Below are 14361 nucleotides of genomic sequence, written 5' to 3'. Positions count from 1 at the left end.
ATGAGTACATATTTAGGCCAAATATTATCGGCAATGCACATTTATGGTCCATTTATTTTAAAATGCACTTTTGTGGCCCTTGTACTATCTATTTTGCTCGTTTCGGGTGCTTCTGCACCTTTTTAGCACTTTTTCGGACAACAAATTCCTCAAATCTATTAGGGGCATTTTTGCACATGTACATTCCAATAATCTGAAATGAAATTTGTTTTGCCAGAACTTGAAATGAATTTGCTTAAGTTTTTGGGTTCGTTACTTGAGATTTACTTGTATTAGTTACGAATTATTGTTGGGAATGGCTATAGTGTGCAATTCATGAATTTATAGGATGTAATTCTCACGAACATATATACTTTTCAAAATAGCTAAATTCTAGTCTTATAAGTGTACATACATAAGACATATTTAATTCTCTAACGTTATATATACATGCATGTTAACTTAGAATTTGATAAAGAATGGAAATTACTCTATATACATATAATTAATTTTACTAATAGACACTGTAATGTTTTACGTACTAAGTGTACGTGCACATATAAATAGATAAATGTGATGGTAAACTAGTCAAAACAAATAAATTTATAGACTAATTAAATTATATCAAATTTGGAAACCTTGTACTACGAAAGAGAATTTATCATAAATTAAAACGTACTATAAATTTATACACTGATTACAATAGGAAAACAAAATTAATTTTAATGAGTCATAGAGTATTAACTACAAGTACTATTAAATATCCATAATAAATTTTATTTTAGGTCCTATCAACATAAATATATTTTCAGATTATTGAAGAGTAAATGCACAAAAATATCCCTAATGAATTTAGGGGCATTTCTGGCCCAAAAAATGATAAAATAAGTGCAAAAGAAATGTGCTTAACGGATAGTACAATATTAGCATATTTGTAATACAAATATGCTATAATACCCTTTTACACAAATTCTGCAATTAAATAGAATTATTGAAACAAAGTTTGAAAATGGCGGTGAGTAGTCAGAAATTTGAATGGCCCCATCACCTGTGTTGCTTCTGCTCAGCTAAAGCCGCTTTTTCATATTTCACACTTCACCTCCAAAAAAGAAGCCCCATTTTAATCCACACATCCTCTCTCCCTCCCACCATTTCATCATCACCCAAAAACCCAAAAATCCCTCTCCATTTCTCCTCCAAAAAAAGAGAAAAAAATGGAAACCGCCGCATCTCCTCCCTCCCTCAAACAAACCCACACTCCCGACTCCTCCCCAAAGCCCGCCAAGAAGAGCTTCGTCGCCTCTCTCCGCTCCCCCTCCTTCAAAGAAGACACCTACTTCATCTCCCACCTCAAAACCTCCGAGCGCAAAGCCCTCAAAGACCTCAAGGACAAGCTCATGGCCTCCCACGGCGCCGATTCCATGTGGGGCATCCCCCTCCTAGGCAATGCCGACGACCGCGCCGACGTCGTCCTCCTCAAATTCCTCCGCGCTAGGGATTTCCGGGTCCAGGACGCCCTCAACATGCTGGTCAAGTGCCTCAACTGGCGGAAGGAGTTCGGCGCCGACGCCGTTTTGGAGGAGGATTTGGGGCTCAAGGAGCTCGAAGGCTCCGTCGCGTATATGCACGGTTTCGACCGATGCGGGCATCCTGTTTGTTACAATGCCTATGGGGTTTTCAAAGATAAGGAGATGTACGAGAAGGTTTTCGGAGATGAGGAGAAATTGAAGAAGTTTTTGAGGTGGAGAGTCCAGATTCTCGAGCGTGGGATTAAGCTTCTCCATTTCAAACCAGGCGGCGTGAATTCGATTATTCAAATCACAGATCTTAAAGATATGCCCAAGAGAGAGCTCAGAGCTACTTCGAATCACATTCTCTCTCTGTTTCAGGATAATTATCCCGAAATGGTTGCTAGAAAGGTGATGATTCATTTCAAACATAAAATTCTCATCATACACAACATTTCCCCCCTTTTTTATTTGCTGAAATTGGAGTTCGATTTTGGTGGTGCAGATCTTCATAAACGTGCCGTGGTACTTCAGTTTGCTGTACTCAGTGATCAGTCCGTTTCTGACGCAACGAACCAAGAGCAAGTTTGTGATATCCAAGGAAGGCAATGCTGCTGAAACTCTTTACAAGTAAGAGTTTTTAATTGGAAACAAATACAATAAATCTCTCTCGGGCATTTCGTCGAGCACTTTCCGTCATAAATTTAGCTCTGTGCAGAAGATCATCAATGAAATCTTTTACCAATGGCGTCTATTTATGGATGAGGATTACATGATTGAGATTTGAGACAGAGACCTATCGCTAAATTTGTTTGTTTCTCTCTCTAGATTCATCCGGCCCGAGTACGTCCCGGTTCAGTACGGCGGCCTGAGTCGGCCCAGCGACTCGCTCTCCGGTCTGCCCAAACCCGCTTCCGAGTTCGTCGTCAAAGGCGGTGAAAAAGTCAACATTCAAATCGAAGGCATTGAGGTATATATGTATATTTATTCACTTTTTTATTATTAATAGATACAGGGAATGTAAAATTTAAATTTATTACCTTAAATTCTCAAATTTTACTTTAACATTTATGGAGAATTTTAATTTTACAAATTTGAAATTAGATTTTCAATGTCTTGTTCCATTTTAAGACCCCTACTTTCTTAGTATTTAAACAACATAGTAAGATCTATCCGATGTCATTCTTATTATAGTATATGTCATTTTCTTATAGCTGTAGTTTTTAATTTAAGTGTATATTCCAAAATTTTCATGATTAAATGTTTTTTTATTTTCATTATTATTTTTGAATAGATCGCATATTAATTTTATTTTAAGTGACCCAATTAGCCTATTGATTCTCAGAGACCTTTGGGTTTAGGATTGAATACTTCCATTCCGATAATATTCCCATTTTTAAAATTCTAAAATTTTGTGTTTTTTTGACAAAGGCTGGTGCGACAATAACATGGGATATAGTTGTGGGAGGATGGGATTTAGAATACAGCGCGGAGTTCGTACCGAATGCGGAGGAAGGCTACACCATCGCGGTGGAGAAGCCGAGGCGGGTGGCAGCGGAGGAGGAGGCGGTGCATAACTCTTTCGCGGCTAGGGATGCCGGAAAAATGGTGCTCTCGGTTGATAACACGGCGTCTCGTAGCCGGAAGGTTGCTGCCTACCGATATGTAGTTCGCAAATCACCCTAATTTTAATTAATTTTATGTTGCTGTTTGATTTTGGGTTATGTTTTTTTTTAAACACATCATGGCTATGTTAAATTATTATGGAGTTTTCTGTATTGGATCTTGTTTTATGTAAATTTTATGATGCTTTTAGTTTAGGGAATTTAGAAAGCATATATTGAATGTTGACTCTAGTAGTAGTAGACTAGTAGTTAAAATAATTCCTAATCTTTTTGTCTGGTTATTTCTGTGGGTGTCTTCGTACTATATGTCTACTAAATTCATAAATGTCCTTTTTTCTAATGTTATGGAGTAGTATTTGCAAACTCAAATTTTTGCCAATTTTATTAACAAGAGTTTGGTCGTTATTCAATCTTGTATAGAGTATTTTAATTCACCAACACAAGGGAAATTTATGTAATTTTTGAAGTGTTTTATTCAACGTGTCGATTATTACCCTATGATTTGAAACTCACACCAAACAAACAATTTTCTTACCTTAGTTTCTATACTAAGATAAACAAGTACTTCCTCCGTATTGTCCCATTTTTTCATTTCGTCCGTCACACAAAGTTTGTTCATTTCACTTTTAACCATTTTTTGTAGTGGATCTCATATTCCACTAACTCATTCATACTCACACTTTATTATAAAACTAAAATATAAAAGTAGGACTCACGTTCCACTAACTTTTTCAACCACTTTTCATTAAATTTCTTAAAACTCGTGCTGGATCAAAGTCAAACTATCTTTGTGGGACAGAAGGAGTATCTTACACTAGTTTCTATACAAGATACCGTATAAAAAAGAGGCAAATGTTAGTCCTCATTGAAATTACTTGGTCATAATACGTTCCAACTATGATTCTATGTGTGTAGAGACAAATTATGTTTAAAATAGTGTACTAGTATAAAAAAGTACTCTTCCCGTTTCAAATTAGTAATTGTTTTGTAACAAAAATCAATCATTTTAAATTTTTTGTTTATATATTTACTTTATTTTTTATACTTAGTTCATTTAACAAAAAAACGTCTAGATTAGTTTGGAATGGAAGGAGTAATTGTTTTATAACGGGACTGTCCCATTGGGACATAATGGCCAAAGGGATCGGCTAATCATTAGTATCTGAGAAGTGTGTATATTAAATATGATAAAAACGTGAGTGCAATAATTAAGCGTGGGCAACATGTACAAAAATTTGAATAATTAAGGAAGAAGATGGGGCAGGTTTTTGTTGTACATGTGAGTAGTGAAGTAAGACTTTTTGAAGCAAGATGTCTGGTGTGATGTGGTTGAAAAGGAATACTACAATTTTAATTAATACAACTACTATTATACTATGGTGACTATTATACTATGTATAATGGCATCCAATAATGAAATTGATTGGATTTTAATTTGATTTTGAGAAGTAAAAAAATCATGTTTTTCTTGAGAAATGTGAAAGAGAAAAAGTGTAAGTGGGTAAGGTCCAAAGCAAGAGGATATTGACTGCACTGTGAGGGGTTGGGATTTGGATTTTGTTTATCTAATTTTAATAATTTATTTTCTGACAAAGGGGTATAGTGTGTTTGGTTGTAGTTTGATAGACTCGTCTTGTCAAAATTATTTTATCAGATTTTGGTGTAAAATGTTTATCTATATATGTTGCGTCCACATTTCAGCGTGGGACACATCATTGACATTTGTTACATCAGTCCAAGTTTTCTTTTTTAAAAATTCACCTTAAAATTGAAATCGATTGGCGCAAAATTCACATTTCTTCTTCCTGCAAAGAGAAAGGTAGAATTAAAACTTAAAAGGTCCAAATAAGCATAAAATCTTACTCCTCCGGTCTAATAAGGGCATCCACAATGGGGCGGACTATACGACGCCCTAAGCCCCGTCCTATACACCGTCATATCAGCATTTTATCCTTCGCCTCTTCCACCTGCAATGAGGCGGACTATAACCCGCCCTAAGTCCCACCCTAAGCATTTTACTTATTATTTGAATATTTAAACACTACAAAAATTCATTAATCCTATTTTTTATGTTTGCAAATATATCAATTAGCAAGAATAAAAATATAAAAACACCACAAATTAAAGGCATATCCTATTGTCAGTATTTATTTTTTATTTTTTATATTTTATGCTTGCAATATGGAAATCGTCGGAATTCATTATTGAATTTAGAGAGAAATTGAGATGGGGAAGAGTGTAAAGTGAAATGTGTGAAATGAAGTAAAAAAATTGGTGATATATATAGAAGAAAATATAAAAAAAAAGAAAAAAAGAAAAGAAAAATGTGTCTATAGTCCGCCCTATAATTCGTCCCCCCTGCAATGGGGCGGACTATAGGCCGGACTATGCAAAAATGTGTGCATAAGTCACAATTGTTCTCCTAATTAATGCAACTAATTAATTTTTTTTTTCATTGATGTGATTTAGTTATTTTTACACACGACATCATCGGGATTTAACTTGAATGATGCTAGTACTATATTGTAGACAATGAAATATCTTTTGGTGTAATCTTATCGTTTCTTATTTCTCGTTTCTTCATTCTATCTAGTTCTTTTTTAATCTGAGCCATAATCCAACAAATAACATTATATTACCGCCACTGCTACTACCACCGCCACTACTAGTCTATTACTGTTACATTGTTACGTAAGTAAATAATCAAGTTATGTCAAACGCTAAAATTTTAATTTACACCAAAATTTTGATTACTTATAAAATGAGCAAATAATTAAATAGTTTAGTTAATTAATAAAACAAGTAAAAGTTTAAAATAGTAACCAAATGATCTGATATGTTATATAATACTCCCTTCTTCTTATAGAAGTATGTCATTTAGGATTAGTACAAGTCTTAATGTGTAATTGACAATAAAGTAACATACAGTTGAAAAAAAAAATTTGCTATAAATTCTATTGACAAACGAAAAAATACATAGTTGGCCTTGCTTGCTTGGTGGCTTTTTGCTTGTGGTGTGAGCTTTGGTTGGTTGTACGTTTTTACTTTGGTTTGACATTGGTGCTTAGTTTTTCGTTGGTCTTGGTAGGTTAGTTTTTGGTTGGGAATTTGTTGTTGAACTCTTGCTCACCGTTTTTTGATTTGAACTTTTTTTTATAAAAAAAATATATATGAAACGGAGGAAGTATATTCTCTGCAATCATGATAAACTACAAATATGCAGTCATCGTTTTATCAAATTTCCCTTTTTGTTAGTATTTAAAAGACTAAAGTCCCTTTTTGGTCCTTAACATATTGCGATATTTTGATTTTGGTCCAGAACATTATCTTTTGAATTATTTGGTCCTTCACAAATAAAAATGGGTCACATTTGGTCCGAATTTAACGGAACTATTAAAATTTAACGGTCAATGAATTTTAATTCGATGTTGACCGGATTAAGTTAATAATTATGTTTAATTAATGTCTAATATCTAATTAGAATTTTAATTATTTAAAAAAAAAAGGAAAAAAGATTCATCCAAATTTGCAAATCCATAACTCAATTCCTCTCCAAATCCACCAATTCTTCACCAAATCCACCAATTCCTCCAGTTACTCTTGTGTTATAAGAAATCTCAATCACTTTCCACAAATGGGATACACTAATCAAACCAATTTCAAAATCACGACGACCTCACATCTCTCCCCTCACCGCCAGAGAAAAATCGCGATTTAGCAAGCACGACTTCTTCCCGGAGCCTTCCTTCCAGAGCTTCTCCGCCCTCTCCGCCACCCCACCGCTGCCTCCGCGACCGCCTCCTCGGTTGCGCCTTCGAATCCGACGAGCTCATCGAGGCGAAGAAGCAATCCGAGCACGAGATGAAGAAGTGCCTCACCTGGTAGGACCTGATCTAGCTCTGTCTTCGGCTCTGGCATCTTTAGCATTACCGAATTGGAGACGCGCGACACCGCCTGCCCCGCGATCGTCGCCTCCTACGCAGTCTCCGGCCTCTCCGCTCTCCTCTTCGTCTTCTGCTAGACCGAATTCGCCGTCGAGATCTCCGTCGGTGGTGGATCCTCCTCCTTCCTCCGCCTCGAATTAGGGGATTTCATCGCGTTCATGCCGCTGGTAACATTTTGCTCGAAGTACTCATCGGCGCCGCCGGATTAGGGCGAACCTGGTCCTCCTATCTCGCTAGCATCTTCAGTAGTAATCCCGATTTCCTCTGATTTAGGGTTAATTCCTTCATTAAGGCTTCAATGTGCTAGATCTCCTTGCTGTATTAATAATTTTGTTAATTGTGAACGGAATCGCCATGCTGGAACGAAGCATTCATCAAATTTTCCCTCAGCGAAGAAATCCACGCCGATTTGAGAGCAATTTCATGCTGCATTTTCCTCATTTTTTAAAAAAAATTTAAATTTTTAATATTAACTCCTAATCCAGTCAAAATGTAATTAAAATCTATTGACCGTTAAATTTTAACAGTTTCGTTAAATTCGGACCAAATGTGATCCGTTTTTATTTGTGAGAGACCGAATAATTCAAAAGTTAATGTTCTGGACCAAAATCAAAAAATCGCAATATGTTAAGGACAAAAAAGAGACTTTAGTCTATTTAAAAAGTAAGTTTTCCCTTATTCCATATGAATATAGATATTGCAAACCTAGAAACCCAAAAATTGTTACCCATACTATCCAAAACGTATACACTGGATTTTCATTGCATGTGAACCCATGAAATCACTCTCTCTCTCACTTTCACTTTCTCTTTCTCTTTCTCTCATCTTTACCTTTGTCAGCAGAGACAGAGTCAGTACTGAATTTTGCATACTCCTATTTGTGGACGCGGCTAGCCTTTTTTTGCTTGTGCACTCTATTAATTTTGATTTTTCACTAAATCGGAGTGCACGGTAAAAAACGATGATTCTTTCTGCCCTGCCAAATCAATTTTTTGTTTGTCCTTTGCCTAATTACAGTAATTATTTTTATTATTTGTAATTCAAATCATGGCTACACAACTCCCCTTTTTTATCTTTACGTTTAATACCATGGAATATTATCATCTAAAACAAAATAGCTACATAAAACTAGGAAAAAGGGTAAAAAGAAGAGTAGTATACTTAAATGGTTAACTGTATTCTCACTTTTCTCTGAATTTGACTATGTTCGCTCTGTTTTGGTAATTAACTAGTAGTAACTTAGCTTTTATTCTTACAGTTTAAATTTACAATTAATTAGATGAAGACATCTTCATTAGTACTCATCCGTTCCTTGTTTTTAGCCAACCCCTACAATGGTTTCTCCCTTATTTCTCCCTTATTTCTCCCTAACTCAACATTTCATTTTTACATCATCACTAATTTAATTGTTTTATTTTTATATATAATAAAGCTAGCTTATTTAATTTATAAAGATAAATCAAATAAATAGTAATAAAGTTCGTTGTATTAAACACGGGTACACATTACAACGAAGAAAATTAAAAAAAAAAAAAAAGTACACGAATGGAAATAAAAAATCAAAAAAAAAATTCAAAGAAAAAAAAATTCAAGGGCGGTGGGCGCGGTTTCTATTTGCCCACAATTCTTCGATGATATCGTGTTGTAGTGCTTGATGGGCCTCCTTCTGGTGTATGTCCATGAACGCCTGGAACCGTTCATGTTCGTTGTGCGGTACACCCTGGCGGGCGGACTCGGTTGAGACACCGTGACTCGATGATGCAACACTTGGGTCGTTGGTGACGTCGAGGACGCCTTCGTGTTCATCTTCGATGATCATGTTATGCATGATGATGCACGCATACATGATATCGGCAATATCCCCCTGGTAGAAAAAGCGCGTCGGACCCTTTACCAGTGCAAATCCTCCTGCCAATCCGAGGAACGCGGGGCTACCGCGTCCGGCTGGAGCGAGTAGTGCTCCCCAAATATCTTCGCACGCCCCGACGAAATTCTTCAGGGACTCGTTCTGTCGTCTCGCCGCATTGCAGATACTCATCGAACATGTCGGCGGACCCTCCATATGCCAACTCTGCGGATGCAACAAGGCATTTGTAGGGGCGATAGTCCGGGCTTCCCGCTGCGTCAGCCGGAGGCCGGAACCGGGCACGCGGACAACGCATTAACAATGCGCAGGAAGAGGAGCGCGCATACTTAGCTTTTATTCTTACAGTTTAAATTTACAATTAATTAGATGAAGACATCTTCATTAGTACTCATCCGTTCCTTGTTAATTGAGACATTTTTTTATTTTTAAAAATTTTAAGATAATGAGTCATTTCTATTTTTTGGTAAAAAATAAAAGTTGTTTCTATTTTATTTTTTCTTCATCTCTCTTACTTTATTCACCGTCCAATTAACACAAATTCCTATTTAGGAAGAACGAAGGAGAGATGGAAGAGAATGAAAAAGAGGGAGAAATAGTCGATTTTGAAATTTCTTAGCATTTTATTAATTTTATATTTAATTTTGTTTAATTAATTATGCATTAGTATATTATTAAGTTTTAAAAAATCATTAATTATGTGTTGACCGTTAGTTTTTGACGGAAAATGACCACTTCGACAACGATTTCAAGTGTTTAGGACCACTTCGATAACGATTTCAAATATTTTGGACCCGATTTTCAAAAAGTGAATATTTTAGATCAAATTCGTATTTTGGCTATAGGATCAATTTTAACCTTTATCCCTAAAAATATCTAGCCCAAATTGCCCTTAACTTGGCAGGAGACTAAAGAAGACTTTGCAATTACTCTAAAGAAGAGCAGGGGTGGATGTGAAATTATTTTGATAGATGCAACTTAATTCTGAGGCAATAATTTGCTATATGTCATTAAAATAATAGAGGTTTTTGCACTATAATTCGCATACAATATCTAAAAGTACAACTAAGCCCCTCATTGGATGTAGATGTGATGTCGATTAGGTGGATACATTTACATTAAAATGATTAAACGTTCTAACAAAATTGAATATTTAATACTTCTTTCATTCTTCGTTGATTGTTCACTGTCAATTAATGGGGCGACCACCCCTCCCGGCGATCCGCTATCATGGATCGGATGTTATTTTTCTATTGTCGCCCTCTCTGATAGTTTCCGACATCGTCTCCTCCCCCTCTGTTAGTTTCTGATAAATTTTATTTCAACCCTTCTATTTTTAGAATCCGGGATCGGCCATTAAATGATAGGTAGGTCTCACATCCCAATAACTCATCTCACTCACATTTTGTTATTGTATAAAACTAATAACATAAAAGTGAGACTCATATTACATCAATTTTTTTCAACCAATTATTTCCTTTACATTTCTTAAAACCGTGATAAAATCAAAATGGATAATTATTGGGGAATGAAGGGAGTATAATAATAAAGTATTTCTGAAAATGTAAAATAAGGCAAAGACAAAATTATAAATATAAACACATTATCAATTGAAAGAAAAAAACATTACATGGTAGTACCAACATCCTCACACACACAGAGTGTAGTGTACTAACCGTGGCCGGAACTGAAGCTCGCCTCAATATATCCGACCACCTCTATATCCAGTAGAGTTCAAAATTGACCATTCTTATTAATGTGAAATTAGCCAAAAACAAAATATATTATTGATTCACACCTTTAATTAGTGATTGACTAATGCTACTACCAACGCAAAAACAAAAAGGAAGGAAACCATGTTTTAATTGTATGTCACTGCCCAGCGAATTCGATTTTCCGAGATGACCTCCTCCTCCTCCTCTGCGGATTCTTGCCGGCCGGCTTTTGCGCCTCTTCGCCGGCCTCTTCCATATCGCAGTTCAGCACCGTCTCGAGCTCGTGGTCGTGCCCGCTGTTGCTCACCACGTGGTCCTTGTAGTTCAAGCTCAGGTGAGTCACTTCCGATATCGACTTCGTCAGCAGCGGCCGCGGCCGCTTGAAGAACAGGCAGATCGCCGCGCAGTCGTCCGTCTTCGCGCACGGGAATTTGTGCCTCCACGCCCTCTGCGCCTCGTCGATCAGCAACTTCGCAGCCATCGACCGCTTCCTTGCTGACGACACGATCTTGATCACGTCCGAGTTCGATAGGACGTCCCATATCTGATGAAACAAAACACGAGACCGTATTAATATTTTATTAGTATTATTTTAGAAAAACAAAAACTCGAACGAGCCCACTCAACTAATTTAAATATAGTATAAAGAGAACTGAAAGCGCTATATAAGTTTTATCATTAATTGGATTTAAATCAACAAGAGGATCTACTTGCTTACCCCGTCGGTGGCCAAGACGACGAACTCGTCGCGGTCGGAAATGCGTCGATAGGTGATATCAGGGGTGGAGATGAGACCGTAGTCTTTTAAGCAAAAGTCTCCGAAGGCTCGGGCCATGGCGAGTCCAGGGCAATCTTGATCAGGCATCCATATTCTGTGGACATTTGGCTCTTCCTTCATTGGCAAAACTCTGCCTCTATGGCTTGTAATTCTCGCCTTTTCGGCTGACCAATCAAAACAACGTCGTTTCAATATAATCGTAAGTTATAATTAATTTATATCATTTCATATGATATTAGACCTGGAAGATTAGGTTTGAGATCAACTGAGAGTTGTTGAGCAACAAGTTCATTGTTGGAGTCCCTTGTGCATAGGATGGCACGCGAATCGCCCAAGTTCGCAACTACCAAGTTCCGGCCCTACAATCAAACGACACAAGATGATATCTCTTGATCCACAATTCTAGTCCCATTTCGTGTCTATTATACCGAATGGATGCACACGACACGAAATGAGATCATTCGATCCACAATTTTCGAGTCATATTTAGTAGTATTATTTTTGGAACGAGACACGAAATAAGACGGGTATAATGAGACATGACAATGATCATACCTTTTTAAGTACAGTAACGGATGTGGTGCCGCTTGAATAGCTATCAACTGGAGCATCTGATTCAAGCTCCTCATCCATTTCATGGAAACATTTCACCAACCTATCTTTCCAAAATAGGTTATATGGGTGATTTTCATCACAAACTTGATCACTTTCAGGGTCCATCTTGTAAGATCTCGACTGTTGGTAACATTTTGTGATCTTTGCCGGTAGATAATCACGAACGTAGCGCGAAACCATGTGTCCATTGGGGCCGTGTCCATCGAATATCGAGCACAAGACCGCCTCTTTATCGCCGGCAAAGTTCTTATCACCAAAATCAAATCAAAATTAGTAAAAGTATATAGTTGATATCGTGTTTAAAATCGTGACGACAGATATAAATATTATTTAGGTACCTCCCAAACGGTCATGGCATCTTGATTGTAGCCTTTTTTTCCTTGTTGGGTGTGCATGGCGACGTATTTAGAGGATCCTTGGAGGCGGACGCGGGCTCCTCCCTCGCCAGTTAAGATAATATTGTCGTCATCGACCTCTCTAGGTTTGGCTTCCTCCTCAATAGGGCAGCCTTCAAATCTGCCGACTCGGTGACACGAGCAGCATGCACCCATCTTTTGTCCCTTGATTCTTGTGCGAAGAGGGCCGAGGGACCAAAAGATGGATGCAAGGAGAGCCTAGAGGCTGAAAAATCAGACTCTTGATGCCAAAACTAATATGATATAAAGTTTAAATTGATCAACAAGAATGGTGTGAAGGGAGGATGTGATTTGTTTATATTCAAAGGATAACAATCATTCAGATTTACCAGGAAAATCGTTGCTTTGAGGGGTCTCAGTTTGACCAAATTTAGATGGTCCTAATTAATCAACCAAACCAATTATTTTCCAAATCCATATATAATCCCCTAATAGTAAGTTATAAGCACTATTTTTGGGTGTACGATTACGTTTATGCCACATATCATATTATACTTGGTGTGTTATAAATTTAAATTTGATGCAGCAAGTTAGATTGTACAAAAAAATATGTTATACATGACATTGAGATAGAAACAGTATAAGTATGTAACATAGAAAAATTACGAAGTTATGTATATAGAAGAAAAATACTAACTTTCATTGAAAGAAACATTGTTTTTTATAGGAGACATTCTCTACTAATCAATATTTGCCTATTAGTTTAATAAAAATCCATGTCATTAAAGTAGATGAATGGAATAATATGTTTACAAGTTAGATGCTCCCAAGTTAATTCTTGCAATACAAAATCCAAACAAAATATGATGCTCAGAACACGTGTAATTTTTGAAATTATATATTATTGTTGTTACTTGTTAGGGTCTAATACTCATAACTTAATAGAGGATAACATAGAATATATCTAAAAAGTGTAATTGCACCAAATTTATTTGGAAAAATAGCATTTGATTCATGATTTTATATATGGATTTAAGGGATCATATTCTAATGCTTATAGCACCTAATCCAAAATCAAAACCAAATCTTCACCCTTAGATTTTAAAATGAGTGGATGAGATTAAATCTTACGAATCTCAATAAATAGTAGACAAAATATCAACAAAAGGGTAATATCGTCATTATGTTATCATATGATAATTTTTGTGAATGTTTTTTTATATCAACATAGTGTATTACAAATATCAACAATATGACATAAGAATATCAACACTAGTACAAGAAAATATCAACACATATTTATTGATATTTTTACATGGTTTTATTGAGATTTTTTGATGTATTTGTTGATAAAAATCTGGTTATCAACATTTACGAAAAATAAAATAAAAAATATCAAATTTCATCATTCGAACGTCGTCGGAACATATGCAATTGAGATCTCGTTAGAATTCTTATAAAATTATCTTTAATTTGATATATTTTTTGCGGAAAAAGTAATTTAAATTGAGAGAGTTACGTAAATTTAAAGTTCTAAGATGATTTTAATGAAAGAGAATTGACATTAATACCCTCTAATTTTATTTATTAATTTTTCTAATTAAAAATATAATCCATATAACATTAATCTAATGATTAAGATTTATTCTTAGTTTGTGATTGCTGATGGCTAATTAATTAGCAATTGTTCACTCCCCTCGATTTAAGTATCCTCTAAAAAAATCAGTAATTAATGGTAAATATTTTCTTTCGTCCAAATTCAACACATTAAATAGTGGAGTACTACTAATTCAAAATAAGTTGAGCAAAATATCGTTCTCAGCGCAAAATTTCAAAGTGAAAGTCAACTTAACAACCATTAATTCCTCCTTAGGCAATTATTAATGACTCACCTAGTGACCTAGTCACAATAAATATTCGAGTAAGGTTTTTTTATTAAAGACAAATATGCACATAAATACCAAATATATTTAGGGA

The 14361-nt window shown here is 35.8% G+C and overlaps 2 protein-coding genes across 2 annotated transcripts; one reads left to right on the top strand and one right to left on the bottom strand.

Moving 5' to 3' along the window:
- Positions 1-1095: 1095 nt before the first annotated feature.
- LOC125185578 (patellin-6) lies at positions 1096-3265 on the top strand. Its single transcript, XM_048082133.1, has 4 exons — positions 1096-1898; positions 1993-2117; positions 2316-2457; positions 2919-3265. The coding sequence occupies exons 1-4, from the start codon at positions 1194-1196 to the stop codon at positions 3171-3173; spliced, it is 1227 nt and encodes a 408-aa protein (XP_047938090.1). The 5' UTR covers positions 1096-1193; the 3' UTR covers positions 3174-3265.
- A 7385-nt stretch (positions 3266-10650) lies between these two features.
- Positions 10651-12706, bottom strand: LOC125217548 (probable protein phosphatase 2C 65). Its single transcript, XM_048119065.1, has 5 exons — positions 12367-12706; positions 11969-12274; positions 11655-11772; positions 11354-11577; positions 10651-11179 (listed from the first exon to the last, which is right to left on the bottom strand). The coding sequence occupies exons 1-5, from the start codon at positions 12577-12579 to the stop codon at positions 10793-10795; spliced, it is 1248 nt and encodes a 415-aa protein (XP_047975022.1). The 5' UTR covers positions 12580-12706; the 3' UTR covers positions 10651-10792.
- Between the last annotated feature and the right edge of the window lie 1655 nt (positions 12707-14361).

This window comes from Salvia hispanica, chromosome 4, assembly GCF_023119035.1.
Source record: "Salvia hispanica cultivar TCC Black 2014 chromosome 4, UniMelb_Shisp_WGS_1.0, whole genome shotgun sequence".
NCBI classification, from domain to species: Eukaryota; Viridiplantae; Streptophyta; class Magnoliopsida; order Lamiales; family Lamiaceae; genus Salvia; species Salvia hispanica.
The sequence above is the reverse complement of the archived record's forward strand: the minus strand, read 5'-3'. Positions and strand labels throughout refer to the sequence as shown.

What these genes read in the sequence shown, in the direction of transcription:
- LOC125217548 (XM_048119065.1), bottom strand. Translation starts at nt 12,579, where the DNA reads ATGGGTGCATGCTGCTCGTGTCACCGAGTCGGCAGATTTGAAGGCTGC. An exon ending in ATGCCATGACCGTTTGGGAG is followed by an intron (nt 12,275 to 12,366) that starts GTACCTAAATAA and finishes TTTGGTGATAAG; the next exon opens with AACTTTGCCGGCGATAAAGA. An exon ending in TCTCAAACCTAATCTTCCAG is followed by an intron (nt 11,578 to 11,654) that starts GTCTAATATCAT and finishes TTGATTGGTCAG; the next exon opens with CCGAAAAGGCGAGAATTACA.
- LOC125185578 (XM_048082133.1), top strand. Translation starts at nt 1,194, where the DNA reads ATGGAAACCGCCGCATCTCCTCCCTCCCTCAAACAAACCCACACTCCC. An exon ending in GCTGCTGAAACTCTTTACAA is followed by an intron (nt 2,118 to 2,315) that starts GTAAGAGTTTTT and finishes TTCTCTCTCTAG; the next exon opens with ATTCATCCGGCCCGAGTACG. An exon ending in TTCAAATCGAAGGCATTGAG is followed by an intron (nt 2,458 to 2,918) that starts GTATATATGTAT and finishes TTTTTGACAAAG; the next exon opens with GCTGGTGCGACAATAACATG.